Source organism: Cenococcum geophilum, assembly GCF_001692895.1.
Source record: "Cenococcum geophilum 1.58 unplaced genomic scaffold K441scaffold_4, whole genome shotgun sequence".
In the NCBI taxonomy this organism is placed as follows: Eukaryota; Fungi; Ascomycota; class Dothideomycetes; order Gloniales; family Gloniaceae; genus Cenococcum; species Cenococcum geophilum.
Window position 1 is genome coordinate 4,980,471 of NW_027137562.1, and position 19,167 is coordinate 4,999,637.

Consider the following 19,167-nt stretch of genomic DNA (forward strand, 5'->3'; position numbering starts at 1 on the left):
TTGCTTGCACAGGGCTCTACTATAATCCACTCTAAGTCTTGTTAAGTAGGTTAAAGCCCTTCACGACACCATCGCTTGAAAGGATAGGTGCAGAATTTGGCAACGATTAAACCACCCGCGCCTCGCTTCTCTGACGAGCCCTTGGGCCAAGGCGCGCTTGCATACAGTCGCTTCGGAAAAGGATGGGTTTATGTCAGAAACCATGATCAAGTACAGAAATTTACCGAATCCTCACCTGTTTGAACCACTTTTCTGTACCCGCGCATGACACCACCCATCCTCNATACCAANACATCGCCGTNGCCTATTTTTTTTTGAAGCTATTTAAAGCCTATATTTTTTCCTATTGCAGTTAGCGCCATGGCACACAGGAGGAGAGCCAAAGTACCTAAGAATACTACAAAGAATACTTCTAAAGCGCCTTAAGAAGTAGACCTTACCGCCGAATCTGCACTAATACCTCCTACTACTGTAGAACAGTCCAAAAGCCCTTGAACCTTTCTTTTGAATATGGCCGTGTACGCTAATAGTACAACGCTATTTAGCAACGTTCTACCTATTTTATTTGGAGTCTTTAAATTCTAGGAGTTTATCGCCGAAAATGCGCGTTAAGCCAGCAAATATTACGGCCTTTGTTCTTTCCAGCTTAATTAATTAACTACTATTATTATATTAAGTCTGAAGGATCCTATAATACCTAAAGAAGTTAACAACGTAGACGAATGGCGTAAAGTAGAGGAAATAATAGAGACACAATTAAAGTACGCGAGGAAGGCTTTTTAGGTTAATCTTACAGTTAAATATAAGACTGCTGCTGCGCCTTTTAACGCGTCTACTAAAGCTAGAGATGCTGAAATTACTACAGCTGTTGATGCGCGTGTTAAGGCAGCGCTTTAAGCGGCAGGTCTTTTAACCAAAGCAGCGGCTAGTAAGGAAGGGTCCTCTAGTAAGGATCATAAAGGTGTAGTAGAGGAAGTTATTGGCAAAAAGAAGAGATTAACTACCACTAAAATGCAGAAAGAGGCTGCTAAACAACGCAACCGTGCAGAAGTTAAAGGCAAGCATGTATACCCGCTACTTAAACGTCATCGCTGCCTTTAACAGCACTATAAGAACAAAAAGTATAGCGTTATATACTGTCTTAAATTTAAATTAAAGTACTACCTATTATATGCTTACTACTAGGCGCGCTAGTTGGAAGCAATTAAATAAAAGAAAGCTACGCTTAATATACTAGATCTATCGCTACTATTAAAGATTAGGTATAGTAAACGCATATAGAATAGGGAGGATAAAAAAGATATAAAGTTAGATAGCTATAAGCACTGTTAAGGTAACTCTAGCAGCATAAATAAATTAATCAGCTCCCCCCTAAGACGACAGCAGCGATAAGGAAAGGCTTATACCATAGTTATACAATTACTAGCTAATCCTATTCCACAGCAAGACCAATTAGTAGTGGTAATAATTTTAATAAACTAGATGCAGTAGTAGAACTAGTAGATGCTATAATAGGTGCAGAATGCTATATAGGCGGCGATGCCTCCTTCCGTACGACTAACCATTACTAATAATTATTTTATAGTGGACCCTATACTAAATACAAGATCCTTATTAGTGCCGTTATTATAAAGCGCTCTATTGGTTTTAGCTTTATCCTCTAAAATGCCTACCTATTACTATCCACCCCTAACTATACCTATAAGCCTACTATCTAGTAGCCCCGCCTATAGTAATATTGAATAATTAAATAGTAAGCTTAGTGCCTTTACTAAATGGCTATAAAGCTATTACCCAGTTATCGCTAACGCCTTTACTAAAGCGGAGTTAATTTTAATTAAGGAGGACTATAACTTTAAGTTACTTAAGCACGCGCTACTTAATAGTAGTATGGGCTATATAAAGCTATATAGGATTGGTTTAATATATAGGCTTATTAATCGCATAGTAAACTACTTAGAAGACTTTAGAACGGATTAGCGACGTTTTAATGCTACAGTAGAGGCCTTATTTAACGTCTTAATTAGTAAGTACCCTATATAGATGTATTATAAAAGACTAGACCTTATCCTTTTTATACTACCTCTTAATTCCTACCCGTAAGAAATAGCCTTTTACCCTTTTATTAAACCCTTATTGCTCTACCACATAGCTTAAAAAGTTACTAAAGTTATTCTATAGATTAGCTTTAAATTAATAAGCACGCAGCTACTGCTTTAAGTTATAGAAAGAAGCTTTAATTAGATTAAAATTGGGTAAGTAAGGAGGAAGATATTTAAGCTTAACACCAGCAGTATTATAGAGGCGTTAAACTTCCTAGGTTTAAGTAAGTAATAGTGTTAAATACCTATCCTTTATAGACACTATATACCTTATTATAATAGATTAATATATTATCCATTACTAGAACTAAATAAGGCTATAGATAAAGCTGTTGTAACGTGTCCCGCCCTCGTCGCCACATAGGCCAAAAGACATGGAGTGCTTGCGAACTTGTCGCAAGCGCGGCGGGATCCAATATATGTACTCTTACAATTGCCCTCCCCTCTGCGCGTTCGTCCTCGAACGCCAAGCCGCAGGGGGTCCGCACACCAAGAGTCGCACCATATATTGGGAGTCCCCAGTAACGTAAGCGATCGGAATCTTCACCGACGCCTCATCGCACGGATGCGCGTTAGACTGTACCAGAGCAAAGTGCAACCGTCGTAAGTCGAACCCACGACCCACCCAGTCGACGGACCTACACCTAGCTCCAGTAAGTTCGCAAGCACAATTGTAACGTTTCCCGCCCTAACGTCGCCATTCGGCCAAAAAGACACGGAGTGCTTGCGATATTGATCGCAAGCGCGGCGGGATCTAATATATGTACTCTTACAGCTGTATATAAGTAAAAACCTTATTTTTTATCCACTTAATAAACATTAGTCTATTAACAGCGCCCTAGTGTATTAACTAGCTAGGTATATAGCCCTAATAGGTATACGCTGGCAGTAAGCTCTATCTTTTAGATCTCTTTAATTCCGATATTCCTTTAGCAGGCTTATTAATTGGCGCCTATCTATACTTCCTATCTATTATCTTCTTATTATAAGCTAATTTATTAATAAAGATAAACTAATTGCGTCTATAGCCACAGATTTAAATAATTTAGTCGTCCCTTAGGCCTAGGTTACGCTACTGCGTAATTATCCTTATAACCTTTCTACTCCATTTTCTTTACTTTAATCCAGCCGATAGTGTGCTTTGTGCTACTATTATATTATATTCGTTATATAGAAACTAGAGCATCTCTTTAAAATAGGCGTCTGGGCTATATATAAGGTATTTAAGGAGGCCCTAATTAGTACGCGTTTGTTAGTAAAATTAATATTAATATTACCACTTAACATTATACATCTAGAGCTTTATCTATAAGCAGTAGTGGCCTACCATTTCCCCTAATTGGTAGATTAATCTAGCCATACCTCTTTAAATTCGCCCTCTAGCGTTAAAGAGTAGATAGAGGAACGCGGGTCTTAACTTCTATATAGAAGTTGTCGCAGCCGAGGTTAATTAGAGCTTATACAATCGACTTCTATTTGGTTAACCAGGCAGGTTTACCCATAGCTTTAAATAGAAGATAATAATAAGGCAATAGGTGGTATCATGCGCGGGTACAGAAAAGTGGTTCAAACAGGTGAGGATTCGGTAAATTTCTGTACTTGATCATGGTTTCTGACATAAACCCATCCTTTTCCGAAGCGACTGTATCTGCGGAGACATGGTGCGTGCCTCGTATGCTCGCCACCTCGAGAAACCATTCACTCATAGACGTCGGGCAGACAGACACCCATCATTTCTTTCCTTTCCTTTACTTCTTTGGCCTGTTACACGGTGTATAATGATTCTTTGACACCGATCATCAACGGCGTCTCTCCCCCTCCCCCTCTCGCGCACGCGACAGCTCCCTCGCCCCCCTTTGGTCCCACCCCCTACCCTTCAGCTCGAGCTCACCACCATGTTTCGATATCGCAGATACCGTGTCTTTCTAGTGTTTGCTATCTTCACCATATTCGCTCTTTACCTATTTAGCGGCTCGCGCACGTGGGACGAAGCTCAAACTGAAGAACCTCGAGCACAGAATGTTCAGACAAAATCTTTGACATGGAATCCACGCCTTGACGAGATCGCAGAGGAGACCAAGGCAGTCTTAGTAGAAGTGCCTGCAGCAGAAACTCCTCAGGCTCTCGTCACTCCGCCTCCTATTGCCTCCGTTAGTCGACCAGTACAGAATGCACCTCCAGATCCCCACACGTCCTCGAAACCGCACACCCCTTCAGAGAGTGCTTCCGCAGCGAAGCCTACACATACCGGACTGGAACATGATATGGATACACCCAACTTGATAATTTCAGAACAAGGAGAAATCATTGCCGAGCATGGAGAAGTCATTGCCGAGTATGGAGAAGGCAGGCTGGAAGTCTCACCATTGCCTTCTAACGTAGAGCCCATTTACTGGAAGAAGCTACCCGAGCATTTCCCTGTCCCATCCGAATCTACTATTCAGCTGCCGACTGGTTCCTCAAAGCCAATTCCTAAGATACAATACATATTCACAGAAGAGTCAGAAGAAGTGAAGGCGGACCGGGAAGGAAAGCTGAAGGTTATCAAGGATGCTTTCATACACGCGTGGTCTGGATACAAGGAGCATGCTTGGCTGCAAGATGAGCTTTCACCTGTATCCGGAGGATCCCGCAACCCATTTGCTGGCTGGGGTGCCACTTTGGTGGATTCATTGGACACACTCTGGATTATGGGCTTGAAGACGGAGTTTGAAGAAGCGGCGCAGGCGGTCGAAAAGATTGACTTTACCACGAGCCCACGAGGCGATATTCCCTTATTCGAAACAACCATCAGGTATCTGGGAGGTCTAGTTGCCGCGTATGATATTAGTGAACAGAAATACGGTATTCTTCTCAAAAAGGCCGTAGAGCTTGCGGAAATTCTTATGGGGGCTTTCGATACTCCCAATCGCATGCCTCTGACTTATTACTATTGGAGACCGTAAGTCTTACTTCAACGAAATAGCGTACACTATGTCTAACATGCAAATTTCAGGACTTTTGCCTCTCAACCTCATCGGGCTAGCAGCAGAGTCGTACTGGCAGAGATTGGGTCTCTCTCTGTAGAATTCACTCGACTGGCTCAACTCACTGGGGAGCCTAAATACTATGATGCAATTGCCCGAATTACCAATGCCCTTGAACAATTCCAGAATCAGACGAGGCTTCCAGGTATGTGGCCAACATACCTAGATGCGTCGGGGTGTAAAAAACCCAACTATTCCAAGACTATTGAGACTCCGGAAACTAGCAAACTGGTGGACAACCAGCCTCTTCATTTGATAGATCAAAGCCCCGCAGCAGAGGAGGAAGAGATCCCTCTAAAACTACCGAAGCCAATCACATTCGTCGCTAATGAGCCCGGCAAAGGCAAAATTCAGAATTGGGATAATATGACAATTGTGGGTGACCTAGAACCGCCAAACAAAGTCAAGAGACAACTTGAAGTGCCCGATGCAGTTTTGACAGAACCTATTACCCCAAGCAAAGTGATGGATGGTCTTCCTTCGATCACACCATCTACTCCAGCACTTCCCGAGTGTGAAGAGCAAGGCCTTGCAGAGGCTTCACAGTCTGGCAGCGAATCTTATACGCTTGGAGGAATGTCAGACTCCACTTATGAATATCTACCCAAGGTTAGTACGCACGTTCATAACAACAGATGCCCTTCGCTAATGGTCCTAAGCAATATCTACTTCTCGGCGGTTTAGTTGAGCAGTATCGCACAATGTACGAGGCTTCTATGGACGTAGTGAAAGAACATCTTATCTTCCGTCCCATGGTCCCAGGCGATGAAGACATTCTATTCTCTGGTTCATTGAGCGTCTCTGCGTCCCCGTCTAATGATGGCAAAGCTGGGGATCTTGAAGCAGAGAATGCACACTTAACATGTTTCGCGGGTGGTATGCTGGCAATGGGAGCCAAGATTTTTAACCGTGAAGAAGACCTAGAAATAGCCAAGAAACTCACCGAGGGTTGTGTCTGGTCCTACAACGCTACTACCACAGGCATCATGCCAGAATCATTCATAGGTATGCCATGTGACAGCACGACGCATTGCGAATGGAACGAAACGAAATGGCGGGATGAAATCGATCCTTGGGCTGAGTCTCGCCTGTCATCGTACGAGCAGCAGCTTCAAAGATACAACGACGACATGGCGTCCGCTTCTGCCTCGTTTGCTGCTGCAATGGCTGCTGCGACGGCAGCACCATCCGAGACAGCCGTTAAACAGCCTGAAGCCACTCCGACGGCCCCGACTATCGAGCTGCAGAAGCGGCAGCTAGAGATTTCGGGAACTGATGAACTTCCCTCACGAGTCGTCAACCTAAAAGAGGAACAACAAGCGTCTGAAAAGCCGACACCGACACTCCCAAGTTTCCCAGTGATTTTCTCGCCCAAGCCACCTCTCTCCCATGAGGAGTATGTTAAGAACCGGATCCAGGAAGAACGCCTGCCTGAAGGTTTTGTCAGTATCAGGTCGAAGAAGTACATATTACGGTACGTTTCCACTTCATGCATTTGAATTTTGCTTCTTCTTGAACTAACGCTGTCGTCCTGCGCAGACCTGAAGCCATCGAATCAGTCTGGTACATGTATCGCATAACGGGTGACCCTCACTGGCGGGAGGTGGGCTGGAATATGTTCAGCGCCATTAAGACGCACACGTCCACCACCTACGGCAATAGTGCCATTGATGATGTGACGAAGATGGCGCCAGAGCTTCAAGACGAGATGGAGAGTTTCTGGCTCGCAGAGACGCTGAAGTATTTCTATTTACTGTTCGCAGAGGAGAGTTTGGTCAGTTTAGACGAGTGGGTTCTAAATACCGAGGCCCATCCATTCAGGCGACCCAGGTAGAGAATAATGCATTTTCAGAGATAGTATTTAATTTTTGGCGAAGCATTGGCGTCTAGGGTAGCTATATTGACTGCGTAGAGCAGGTCTGGTACGGTTTTGGTTTTGTCTTGGCCATGGTTTTGGCCCTGGCCGGTTGGTAGCATCGCATCTTTCCTTTCTTATTGATATATTGGCATTAAATGGAGTTCATACTCTTACTATCAAATTTTGTCTTAGCTTGCTAGTTAAGATGTAGATCATCCACGTGTTTCGGTTGTGGCTCTGATGAATCCGGTGTTCTGTTTTCTGCAAGGCAGACTTGCTTGGGGTTGAGGCCGTCAGGCATCACTCATCTCAGCCTACATGGCACCGGGTGGGTTGGCCTTCACACTTTGTTCAGCTAGATCTTTTCATGAATCTCTATTCATTCGTTGTATTCTTTGTCGATTGTATGCCAATTGGATGACGTTACTAGTTTATTCACGATGTTGTCTTCCTTCGGCTGGTCCGCCAGCTGCCTCCTCGAAGCTATCAAACTCGTTGATAAAGTCCGCAAGGCTTTAAAGGAAGCTGGCGGCGCGGCGTCGCAATATTCCGATGCTGTCGGCTTCTTGGAAAGCCTAGAAGCAACTTTTGAGCATTTGAAGAGTTCCATAGAGAATCACGATAGCCAGCCTTACTCCGACTCCATTGGAACGCAGTTGAAGAGGATTGATGGGCCCTGGAAAGTGTTCAAACAATATCTAGATCAGTATGAGGAGAGTCTGGCGGAGGGCTCAAAGAGATCGAAATTAAGAAAGGTGCCGAAGAAGATTCAGTGGGCTCTCAAAGACATAAATAGCAAAATTCAGAAGCTAAGGGAGCAGATCGTGCAGCCGTCGCAAATTATCAATTGCCTCCTGTCATTGCAGTTACTGTGTGTTCACTGGTTTCTGTCACTACTCAGAGGCTGACATGGCTAGGGAATCGATCGCAAAGCAGGCATCAGAGCCATTGAGTCAAGACCGATGCAAGCAGTTAGTGGATGCTATTCATCTAGCCGCGACTCCAGAGGCACTTGAAACCCAGATTTTAAAGCTTCAAGAAGCGGATGATAAGCATCGAGCCAATCATAACGAGCAGCTACAGCTACTTAAAGATATTCGGACGTCACTTATGGAAAATGAGGACAAAGTTCACCGAAGCCTTGAGAAACACTGCACTTGCATGGAACAACACGTTGATCAAATCCTTCAGGACCGATATATACAAAAAAACACGCTAAGTGACCTGAGATATGAGACACACAGTACATCAAAGATCGACCAAATCCAAGCAGATCTCAGCCCGTATAAGGCTAAAACTTCCACGGAGGAGCAACAAATGAGTCTTGAAGCCATGCACACAGCTCTAGAAGAAAGAATCAGAGCTCTAGAAGTTCATGTTACACTCCCGGTCAGCCCTAATACTCAAGACTCTTCTACAATATCAACGAGCCAAACGATAGCATTTGCATTCGGAGCCCTAGCTTCAGGTCTGGTGGTGGCAGCACCTCGAAATGATGCGAGCCCACAACATACTTGTCTTTGCAGTTCGATAAATCGGCTCTCCGTCCCTAAAGATCTTGGGGGTCATGAGATCTCTAATAGCTTTCGTGCAGAGAAACCAGCCAACACGTCCCCAAAGCTCTCTAGGAACCTTGAACTCTACCGTAACTTGGAGAGCAATGTAGTAAAACCGTCTAGTACTGGAGTGTCTACTCATGCTAAATCAAAGTCTATAGCTTGGACGAGCGAGTTCATGAGTGTGAACGAAAAGGATGCCCAAGGAATTCAAGAGTCTCGTAACGAACCCGGAAGTACTATGTATACGAAATTATCCGATGCTATCATGAATTCAAAAAACAGCGAATCTGCTGGTACTGAACAATACAAATGCCCGTATGGGGAAGCTTCCGCTTGCCACTCGTTTGCCACACTTCAAGACCTTGAAAAGCATATTGTCTCCGTTCATAATATATCAGCAACGCCACTCGGTTGCCCCAAGGAGGGCTGCTCAAGGAAAGGCAGTTACGGATTTAAGAAGAAAGACAACTTCAGGAATCACTTGAAGTCCATCCATCAGGATAACTTTCCGCAGAGACAGCCGGGTGAACGTCTAACTCCGCCTTTAGATTCACTTTCGGGACATGAAAGAAGCTATCTTCAAAGCCCATGCATGCCTCTAGACATATGGACTTGCTGCGAATGTAACGGCGCGAATATTATACCGATCATTGACGATCATTGCCATGTATGCGGCCATTGGAGATGTGGATCATGTGGTCCACGTCTCTGAAAAGGCTTTCAAGAACGAACTCGCTGCAGTCGTCGGTTCTACAAGAAAGGGTTTAAATGGCGACATTCATGGCAGTTCTTAGCTCGCTCTCGATAGGTCGTTAGAGACGTAAAATATGTTAGAAGACATATAGAACTTGAGATCGCCATTATAATCATTGTGAGGGATGCGTTGAGGCTATAATGTTGGTCTCTGGAAGTGCTCTACTTTTTCCGTGCGCTCTTAACTTTCTATTCTTCATCCACAATAAGATATTCCATCAAGCTAAACATACTGGCATTCTCATATCGTATACATGAACCTCGGACTAGAATCGCCCAACTCCGCTACCTCCTCATCCGCCATCCCCGAAATCTTCGCATCCTCTTCTCCGCGCGCTCTCCGTGCATTGACACGTGAGAAATAAAACCACATGAATCCATAGACCAGACAAGCCCAGCAAACCATAGCAAGAGTGACCGCATGACCGCGGATATACCGAGGTCCCTCTGAAGATGGGTATAGCTAGAATTCAAATCAGAAGCATGATCGACGACGGTTATGATTCCAAAGAAAGTGGGGGGTGAGGAAGTCAGTCGCTTACAAAACTCGCCATGATTCCGCTACAATTTCCAACCGTCAGTTGCAGTCCCGTTGCTGTCGTCCTTTTCCCATAGCGAGGATTGTTCGCCGGCAGCCACGCCAGTGGCAATCCTACAACCACGTACAAACCCATAGCTACCAGGAAACATCCCGCGTAGTGCACGCCGCTGCTCGAGTTCGACATCAGCATAGCGTACCCAACGGCCGAGATCAGCCCAAACAGGACTGCGTACATCCCGCGCCGCTGTTGGTGGTCTGAGAGTCGTGCAGCGAGCAAGTACGAAATGACGCCGAGGGCATAGCACGGGATTGTGAGGACCTGCACAGTAGCCGTCGAGTACGTGGGATTGATACCGCGGATTATGGTCGGCAGGAAGGTGCTATATCCGTAGAGCATCGTGTCGGCTCCGAACTGGCCGACGCAGAAGGCGTAGATCTTCCAGTCCTTGAGGCCGGCCCTCACGTCGCGCCAGTGGAACTCGGATGCGGACGTTGTGTAGCCGCTTTGTCGCCCGTGTCGAATGGCCATAAGGGATTTCTCGCTGGGAGAGAGGAAGTAGGCGGTTTCTGGCGAGTCGGGGAGAAGCCGCCATGATGCGACGCCGATAACGAGGGTGGGAAGGCCTTCGAGGATCATGATCCAGCGCCAGCCGTGTTGGCCTGAGATACCTACATTCGCATCATCAACAAAGAAGTTTAAAAAAGAATGAAGGGGTGCGTACCATCCATGTGCCCAATGGCGAACGCAAGCAAGCCTCCACATGCGCCAGCAAGGGCAGCACTGACGAAAAGATACCCAATACGGAGTGCAAGCTCGCGCTTAGTGTAAAAGAAGGTCAGATATACCGCCAAGCCTGGGGAGCATTAGAATATGTCTCTCACACGTTCATAGGCAAAATTGAAGGTACCTGGAAACAATCCGCCTTCAACTGCGCCGAGGAACAGACGACACACAACTAAGCCGGCGTAATTTTGCGTAACCCCAGTCAGGGTAGCGATGATACCCCAAGCTGTGGTAATAAACGAGATCCATCTCGAAGGGCGCAATTTCTTCAACACGAGGTTCGATGGCAGCTCGGAGAGAATGTATGTAACAAAGAGTATTGAAACGGCGACTTGGAACTGATTACCATGGAGCCCCAAGTCTTTTTCAAGACCGTATAATCTGCCAAAAATGAGTAAGGATTTGGACTGGGATACCGGAAGACTGACTTTGCGTTTCCTATATTCACTCTGAATGGTTATTAGCACTATATATTCATACGTTACTACACAAAAATTACATGATTTAAGTTTAAGCAAAGGTCGATAGAAAATTCTTGCGGATATGTAATGGTAGGTCGGAAGAAATGTTGTATATATTGCATGAATATTGTTTATCCTTTTAAATAGACGCCACGGAGAACCGTTGATAGCAACGCTAGCTCAAATGTTTCGTCGTATTAAGAAACTAATTCGTTCCAACAAGACGAAAAGCAGTAGTCTGAAAAACTCATTTCACCGAGACATACGCAGACCCAATTTTCAGAAAAAAATACTACAAAATTACGCACTAACCGGTCTAGGAAGCTCAGCAAATAGAGTAGCATGACCACTGGGATAAGAAAACAATCCAGCTTCCGTACCAGCTTCTTCTCGGCGAGGTAGTCAATCTCAGCCTCGTCAGCCTCGGTGGGCCTTGACGGCGACCCCTGCCATGAAGGCGTTTTCTCGATATCGGTCATTCCCCGGCGTGGAGGAAGGCGTCGTTATGTAGGTACTTTCACCACCGAAGGGGTATCCCAACACGAGATGGGTTGAGGACGCAATGTAGTCGGTTGGGAGAATAAGATTGCGGTGAGAAGATGAGGTGAGAAGATGAGGTTGTATCCTGTGCGATGGTAAGCAGGGAGCGCTGTTACGTTTATAGCTTGACGGGTGCGACAGTTCGGCAATGTCTTGATCGTGGGTCCGGCATTGACACACAAGGTCCCTGGGCCTTGTCATGACGTTGAACCTTGTACAGATAAGCGTGCTGACGATAACGACCTTTAGACCACTTTGGATGGAAGCCATCTGCGGATTTGAAGAGTGGCGTGAGCGGAAGTTTTATTTTGATAGCATAAATAGAAAGAGCATTTTCAAACATGCCTTGTTAAACTATACGGCTTGACTGACGATTAGGCTGAGTTATCCTTTCTCCGAATTTCTATTACTAGTATTACCCCTCAGTTTATACTCCCGAACCCAATATATAGTTTATAGATCGGATACAGGCGTTGAACGGAAAAGGGAGAAGAGAATACATGCCCTTCCTGGTCATATTTTCAGTGCCAAAAATGGCTGTTCGGTGGAGCCGAGATGCCTTCTCATGCGTTACTGATCCTCATACCTGGTGCTATTCTCGCGTCTGTGAGAACAGGCTGAAGGAATTCAGACTTTTCAATGGAAAAAAATTTATCATCCACGTCGATACCTGAAACGTCCCACTTTACGTTGTTCCGAGTTGTCCGCATATCTCCCTTAACTCTGCGGGTGGTAGAGGCTGCGGTAATCCGCCTTCAGGTTTGCTGGCTGTCTAGGGTTTCACATTGGAAGGATTGGGTGGGTCGGGGCCTCCGGGCCAATCTAGAGGCACATTGGGTACCTCTAATCCATTAAATATATCCATCTGAGGTGCGGAGTCTATATTCTAATAGAATTCATCCTGTGGGGTCTCGATCTCCGGAGGACCAGGGTGTTGAGGCTGGGTTGTCTGAGAAGCGGACAAGGTTTGACGGGCAATTGGTTTCACCTCACGTAACGTCTTGCGGGCGAGAGGCCAGATTTCTGCATGAGCTGTGAGAATACCGATGCTGAGGCGGGTGTGGCTATACGCCAAATTCATGAGCTGTGAGAATACCGATGCTGAGGCGGGTGTGGCTATACGCCAAATTCATGAGCTGTGAGAATACCGATGCTGAGGCGGGTGTGGCCTTTTGCCACAGCTAACGGTGTATCGCCAAGGAATACTTTACAAGCAGCAACTTGAGCTGTAGTGATGCCGGCAGTTATGGAAATGGCTATTGGTGAATAGAGTATGGGTTGCGATGGCAGAGCAAGAAGCTCCGTTTGATTTTCAGTTACTTTAGTGCCTTGACTGTATAGCTACTTCATCCTGACTGCTTTGGGGGTAGTATCGCATTTATAGGGGCAGGTGGGAAGGTCTCTGGATAGAGTTCCTCTACGCTATAGGTAAGGGAAGAGAAAGTTTGATGAAGGGTTATGCCAGCACTATTTCAACTCAGCGAAAGTAACCCCTTTAAAAGGGTACCAAAGGCATGCGTAAAAGGGACTTTAGAATGGTACTCACATGCATACAATTAGGTGGGCTAGAAATAAGAGTTCGTCTACCTTCCCATCCGTTCCTAGCGGATCCTTTTTGCAAGTTGGCAGCAGCAAGTCCCAAGCTGCAACCTTTGGTTCTGCGGCAAGGACAAGCCTTTCAGAAAAACCTCCTATTTTAGTAACATTTCTTAAATAAATGTTACGATCCTGACAGCATCTATGAAGTATGTAAAAGACGAGTAAATAGTCTCGACGTCCGCCAGCTCTCTCGCATCATATTGTTGGGAAGTTGTAGGCTGCGGAGTATTCTAAGATTCAACGATTTAACTTCAGCCCAACAAGCAGGAATTTGTTACGGATATTATACGTACTCCAAATTGATAATCGCTCTCTTCACACGACAGGTCAATGGTAGTAATAGCATCTCTTAACCCAAAATTGGCATATTTCTGACAATTGCGAAATGTTGATCCTTAATGAATAATATCCAATAAGTTCTTCTCCACGACTCTTCCAGAACTGCATTCCCCTCGCCGTACTGAGTTGCGAATTCTTGAGGGTTCATGTCCATCTCAAGCGCCATGTGAATGGCTGCATCCAGAATTTTGAACGATTGTGGCCATTAATCATTGTAATGCTGGGAAATTGCATATAGAAGTAATGCCTATACATGAAAGCCGGTCTTCCCAAGTGTGCTGCCGAATAGAGTAGTCTCTGCTTTTTCTTTGTAGAGGTTCGATGTGGTCCATGGTGCGTAGATTGCTCCTATATATTGCATTACAGCGAGCAAATCTTCCAGGCTTCGAGAATTGCTTTGGAACCTCTGCACAAGGAAATGCTGAGGAAGAATGAATGGGTGAGTACTGTGAAAGAATTCGTAATAAAGGTCTAACAGCTGCTCGGAGCTAACTGAGAACATGAGTTGATTCGCACTGGCGGTGACAGTCTCTAGAAGGGTTGAATAGTCGGTGCTAATTTCGTCGCTTTGCTCATTTGCTTTTCCGGACGATGATCTGATGGGCTGCGAGGGTTGGATTGTCGCCATTGACTGGTGGGACCCCTGAGTCTGCTGCAACGCCAAGAGCCTTCGAGCTAAGGCAACCTGATCAAGGCCTCCTCTTCTAGACTTGGTGTAGACACATTCTTTGCCATTTCATTTGCATCTATTATATATTGGAGTGGTAGCGTCACATTTGACATGACGATCCCGACACTGGATCAAGCCAACCCAACTCGATTGATAGTCCTAGAGTCTGTTTGAGGGACGGAGCTCATTCCGATCAACTTCAGAGAATGAAGAGATTGTGGAAGTAAGCACCTGACATTTGCAGTCATATTTCAAGTGAAGCTCGGCTATGCCTAGCCTTTACCTTTTTCGGATCTGCAACGACAACTGAGGGTGATCCTAGTATTCTCGTCATTATGACTCGTAATCGGTAAAATAGTCTCTAGAACTACGTGCAAATAGCTACGAGATTGGTTTGGCCAAGTTCATAACAGTATTTCATATTATATACAAGAGTCTCTCCTTGCCGCTTCATATCACACACCCAGGCTTTCACCCCCTTCCTTCCCCTCTCCCTTTGCCTTCGGTACAATCTTCAACGAGAAGTCTACATGCTTGACTCCTTGATGAATGCTGCTGGTGCTGATAACATCCACATCCCCACATACGTATGCCTCTACGTTCTCCTCCGTCAAACCCCCACTAACCTCCACTAAGAACGCTTTTCTGTCTACCGCATCCCTGCCCCACTTCTCCTTCAACTGCGCAGCAGCTACTTTAACTCCTTCGCCGGTGAAGTTATCCAGCATTACAACATCTGCTCCGGCGGCAATTGCTTCGTCCGCCTCTTCAAAGCTCTGACATTCAACTTCAACCTTGATAGCGAAGCCGCCAGCAGACTTCGCCGCACGCACAGCAGATGTAATGCTGCCAGCGGCAACGATATGGTTGTCCTTAAGCATCGTCATGGCTGAGAGATCTTGTCTATGAGGATCGCAACCACCAACAAGCATACCATATTTTTCCACCAGGCGGAAGCCAGGCGTGGTCTTGCGAGTGCCGGCCAAGGTATTTTGGTATCCAGCCCGACGAAGGAGAGTAAGCAGTCTGGAGGATCTGTACAATGAAGAGGCTTAGAATCGAATTCGAGGTAGGCTCGAGAAGGATCGTGAAGGGGAGCAGGCAGGCCTGAGGGGGCTAGGAATGCCAAAAGATTGCGAAAGTAATCACCGTAGTGCTAACCTACTTCGTAGCAATTCCCGAACACCTTGCCAGTGTATTTAGGGCTACCCTTTCTCCAAGAAGGAGTTTCCTTACTGGACCGCGTACTGTGGCGCAGTGCTTGATCGGACTAAAGGACTCGCCCTCCTTAATGTGCCACTCAACGCTAGTAGCCGTATGTTAGCATTCATAATGAATGACGTAGAGAGTTCGCCAAAGGTGATCCGCGGGGTTGAAGGAGTGGCTTAGACAGAATTAGGCATAGGGTAATAGAATATGACTCACGCGCAATCGAGCTGTTTGAAGACTTCTTCAAAGAAAGGAACTCCGGCTAATACTCCCTATTTGCACGCGTGCTGGCGTTAGCGGATGTGAAAGAATCAAATCGGAGATATAAAAACCAAAAATAATCGGTGAGGCACAACACGAGCGCAAAAGCGCATTGTGTAGACCAGTGGCACCTTTCCACTTTCTGTACTAGACTTACGCTTTCTGAGTGCCTCCTTTAATACATTTTATCGCAGAGTATTCCCTTCATTTCGGGAAATTGGGATGAATGAGACAGCAGACAGATGGAAAGCACCAACCTCACTCTTCCCAAGTAATCTAGCCTCTGATATCTCTTCACCGACAACAAACCCTCCATAGTCAAAGCTCGGAGTATCTTCTTCTAGCCATTCCGCCACCATACGCTTGTACGTCTGGGGAAGCAAATGCGCAACCGTGCCATGCGCCGGAGCGCCTTCTGAGTTAACCATTGTAATGATATAATAAAGAGATCCGGAGAGCCTATGATTAGAGAGGAGAAGGTAATAGTTAAGGGTTTGTAGGTCTACTCTAGTGGAGTCAACTAAATGTTTCGCGCTCGGCCGCGGATTTAAGGAAGTATATTCCGGTTTACAGATGGTTCTCAAACTGCTACAATCTGACTGTGCTCGAATTGAAAAAATGACCCGGATAAATGAGAGGAGGCACACCTTCAAAGACAAATCAAGGTGGAGTATTAAAAATGTGAAGTGAGTCGTGACCAAGTAAGGCTCGGCTACCAAAGGATCTTTATCGATAACATGGTGAGTCGTGACCAAGTAAGGCTCGGCTACCAAAGGATCTTTATCGATAACATGCTTAGAAGCTCGTGATATCCCGGAACTCTTTTCATGAACACAACGGCTCACTACTACATAAGCCATTATTGCACATTTCAGATATATAAAGGCCAATTGTTAGAGCTTCGATCCTCTCGACTTCTCCGCAAATGCCTTCATACTCGCCTGCCCTTCCTTGCTATTTAACCTGACTAATAGATCATTCGCCTCCCTCTTGCTAGCCTCCTTTTGCTCCTCTACTCCGGCTGTCGCCTTCATCAATTCCTTGGCCATACCCAAACTCTCTGCATTAAATCCCGCGATCCGCTTCGTCTTTTCACACATCTTTTCCAGAAACTCGGCTGGCATCTCGGAAGGCACGACTGCTGTGACCAGACCAGCGTCATACATCCTTGCGCAGATAGTCTGTCACCAGCAAGGAGGCGCTGTTTACCCATCGACTTTGGGAATGTATAAGAGGAGCCGCCGTAGGGAAAAGCCCAGCGGTATGAATGGCGTTTGAAAGAAGGCAGCCGGGTGCACATGGAACTAAGCACATCCCAGCCAGTACTAGCTCCATAGACTGCTGCAATGATGACTTTCGGGAAGCCAAAGAAACTAACTCCTTAGTGTCAGTAATGGGGGTGCTGTGAGTCCTACAAGGTAGGCATTCGTAGGGAAAATTGCATCTCTGCGAGTTTTCCGCCAGCCTCGACTTCTTGCTCGATTGTGTCTCCTTGAGGCACCATTGCTTTACCTGGAGATTGCCAATTCCATCCTACTCAAAAAAACTATGAAACCCATTTGCCTGCGCAATAATGTTTGCGCTTACAAACTCTGTCACAATTAGTACACATATTATCTCATAATTGAGAGCGAACTCTTACAATACTACTACTTGAATCGCAGTCTCGTCTCTCGCCCACATTAAGGCATCCCGAAGGTCTAAGTATTACTGCATGGCAAACGCATTCGATATCTTGGGCTGATTGTGGCTGAATAGCACTGCTCCATCCGAGAGACGCTCTGTCAGAATGGTACGGGGCTGTGGAGATGACGTCATTGTCACAATTCAAACAGACACATGCAGAGTATTCAGGTAAAGAACCAAAATCTGCAGTCAAATCTCCGGAATTATTCCACATTATATCCATTCCTTACAGAGCGGCTATCTTAGTGACATCCCCTTCACTGTGAAGCTCGTGCGGCTGAGGGGTTGGCGGGGAGACCTCGGGAGACGACCCTGTCGATCTCCTGTCTCCCGCCATAAGGTAAGAGTATGTTGCAAAAAAGGTGCATAGAGGCGAAAAAATCGCTTATTTTTTCTTAAGTCATTTTGCGTGTGGTTTCAATCACGCCTGCGTACATGATTAGTTTTACCGCAAAATGACTTAAAATAAGCGATTTTTTTCGCCTCTATGCACCTTTTTGCAACATATAAGGGGGTGACATGAGCGGGCTGGCCGCCCTCCCTGCTAGTTTTGGTGGCATTATAGTAGCGTCCTACTAAAATGCTGCTGATATGATTATAATGCCACCAAAACTTGCAGGGAGGGCGGCCAGCCCGCTCATGTCACCCCCTTGTACTTTCCCGCTAGCTCAATGCTGTACAAAACGCGCACATTCCCGCGCCAAGTGGATTCGCACCAAGCCGGGAACCAAGCCTTACCAAGCAACCAAGTCCACAGCTAAATAGCAGCAGGTGTACCATTCAAGCAAGCCAAGATGGAGGCCTCAACTTGGCTTACTTGCTTGATAGCAAGTCTGAATCTTGGGTCCAGGCTTAGCAGTCGTGGCGTTAGGAAAATGGTAGAACAGCAATATCAAGAAAAAAAGTTTGGTCATTTAAGCCCTGGAATGTATGAAGGCGGGAAAGCCGGCAACTAAATCTTGAGTATTGCAATTAAATTTTTGATATGTGCTTGGCATGATATTTAGCGATAATTTGAGTGGTTGAATTTTTGAAGAATAATATAAGCCGGTACTTAATACTGTTGCTCCTTTGAATATCGCTGATATTTGGAGGATATCATCTATGCCTTGGTACAGATTTTGGCATTCGAAGGAGTAATAGGCCTCCTATCCATAGCATTTAAAAGCTAGATGAAGCGCGAAAAGCGCATGAAAGTGACGTTCAATTCAACAAGTTCGTATAAGGCCATTATCGAGGTGAAGCAACGGTACGGGGGAAAAGATCCACTAAGCTAAACTAGAAGTTGGAGTTTAGTATCCAAATGCAATGCAACAGGGTATGGAAACTCCTTACATTCGTGATTGTATTACGGGTTCCTGCCAAGTTAATAGAATTACTAATCACCAGATCTTTAATTCCAGTTTCCCTGCGTGTTCTAACCGCGGATCTAAGAGTAGAATTGTCGATCCAGATCGGGTTTTCTTACCACCGTCTTACTACTGTCTTTGATGCCTAGTACCCTAGGTCTCACCACCCGTTTCTATTACCTATTTTGTCTCAGTTGTCTATGGTATTTGACTTAGTTGCCTGGACCTACCTCATGTATAAATAGCTTCTTTTCTTCATAGTTTGAATAGACAGAGTCCTCATTCTTTACTTACTCATCGGTGCACGGACTACCGATCGACAAGAATGCATCGAGGATTACTTAGAGGCCTCGAAAACCATTACGGTGACGGCCGCTTCAAAGAGACATTGTAGTCGGCACTATGAAAGCACCGTCATCGACGGAGGTAG

At 45.6% G+C, this 19,167-nt stretch overlaps 5 protein-coding genes across 5 annotated transcripts; 2 read left to right on the forward strand and 3 right to left on the reverse strand.

Annotated features, from left to right (window-relative positions):
- The first annotated feature begins 3,754 nt into the window (after positions 1-3,754).
- K441DRAFT_627914 (glycoside hydrolase family 47 protein) lies at positions 3,755-7,460 on the forward strand. The gene is made up of 4 exons (XM_067646182.1): positions 3,755-5,043; positions 5,098-5,737; positions 5,788-6,602; positions 6,668-7,460. The coding sequence occupies exons 1-4, from the start codon at positions 3,998-4,000 to the stop codon at positions 6,960-6,962; spliced, it is 2,796 nt and encodes a 931-aa protein (XP_067509029.1). The 5' UTR covers positions 3,755-3,997; the 3' UTR covers positions 6,963-7,460.
- Positions 6,967-8,547, forward strand: K441DRAFT_730180 (uncharacterized protein; the record flags this gene model as incomplete). Its single annotated transcript, XM_067654212.1, has 2 exons — positions 6,967-7,859; positions 8,047-8,547. Coding segments are annotated over exons 1-2 (934 nt in total), but the record flags the coding sequence as incomplete, so codon positions are not given.
- Positions 8,548-9,381: 834 nt separating this feature from the next.
- K441DRAFT_602836 (MFS general substrate transporter) lies at positions 9,382-11,563 on the reverse strand (the record flags this gene model as incomplete). Its single annotated transcript, XM_067645279.1, has 6 exons — positions 9,382-9,761; positions 9,841-10,508; positions 10,562-10,693; positions 10,748-11,004; positions 11,052-11,072; positions 11,397-11,563. 6 exons carry the CDS (start codon positions 11,561-11,563, stop codon positions 9,540-9,542), a joined length of 1,467 nt encoding a protein of 488 aa, XP_067509031.1. The 3' UTR covers positions 9,382-9,539.
- A 2,997-nt stretch (positions 11,564-14,560) lies between these two features.
- On the reverse strand, positions 14,561-16,386 carry K441DRAFT_702948 (nicotinate-nucleotide pyrophosphorylase-like protein). The gene is made up of 4 exons (XM_067653437.1): positions 15,960-16,386; positions 15,658-15,713; positions 15,398-15,538; positions 14,561-15,267 (listed from the first exon to the last, which is right to left on the reverse strand). The coding sequence occupies exons 1-4, from the start codon at positions 16,128-16,130 to the stop codon at positions 14,688-14,690; spliced, it is 948 nt and encodes a 315-aa protein (XP_067509032.1). The 5' UTR covers positions 16,131-16,386; the 3' UTR covers positions 14,561-14,687.
- A 76-nt stretch (positions 16,387-16,462) lies between these two features.
- Positions 16,463-17,496, reverse strand: K441DRAFT_730194 (uncharacterized protein). Its single transcript, XM_067654213.1, has 4 exons — positions 17,345-17,496; positions 17,250-17,294; positions 17,118-17,208; positions 16,463-17,075 (listed from the first exon to the last, which is right to left on the reverse strand). Exons 3-4 carry the CDS (start codon positions 17,204-17,206, stop codon positions 16,736-16,738), a joined length of 429 nt encoding a protein of 142 aa, XP_067509033.1. The 5' UTR covers positions 17,207-17,208; positions 17,250-17,294; positions 17,345-17,496; the 3' UTR covers positions 16,463-16,735.
- Positions 17,497-19,167: the final 1,671 nt, after the last annotated feature.

What these genes read in the sequence shown, in the direction of transcription:
- K441DRAFT_730194 (XM_067654213.1), bottom strand. Translation starts at nt 17,206, where the DNA reads ATGGTGCCTCAAGGAGACACAATCGAGCAAGAAGTCGAGGCTGGCGGA. An exon ending in TCCCTACGAATGCCTACCTT is followed by an intron (nt 17,076 to 17,117) that starts GTAGGACTCACA and finishes CTAAGGAGTTAG; the next exon opens with TTTCTTTGGCTTCCCGAAAG.
- K441DRAFT_627914 (XM_067646182.1), top strand. Translation starts at nt 3,998, where the DNA reads ATGTTTCGATATCGCAGATACCGTGTCTTTCTAGTGTTTGCTATCTTC. An exon ending in ACTTATTACTATTGGAGACC is followed by an intron (nt 5,044 to 5,097) that starts GTAAGTCTTACT and finishes TGCAAATTTCAG; the next exon opens with GACTTTTGCCTCTCAACCTC. An exon ending in CTTATGAATATCTACCCAAG is followed by an intron (nt 5,738 to 5,787) that starts GTTAGTACGCAC and finishes AATGGTCCTAAG; the next exon opens with CAATATCTACTTCTCGGCGG.
- K441DRAFT_702948 (XM_067653437.1), bottom strand. Translation starts at nt 16,130, where the DNA reads ATGGTTAACTCAGAAGGCGCTCCGGCGCATGGCACGGTTGCGCATTTG. An exon ending in TTCAAACAGCTCGATTGCGC is followed by an intron (nt 15,539 to 15,657) that starts GTGAGTCATATT and finishes TACGGCTACTAG; the next exon opens with CGTTGAGTGGCACATTAAGG. An exon ending in TGTTCGGGAATTGCTACGAA is followed by an intron (nt 15,268 to 15,397) that starts GTAGGTTAGCAC and finishes TTCATTGTACAG; the next exon opens with ATCCTCCAGACTGCTTACTC.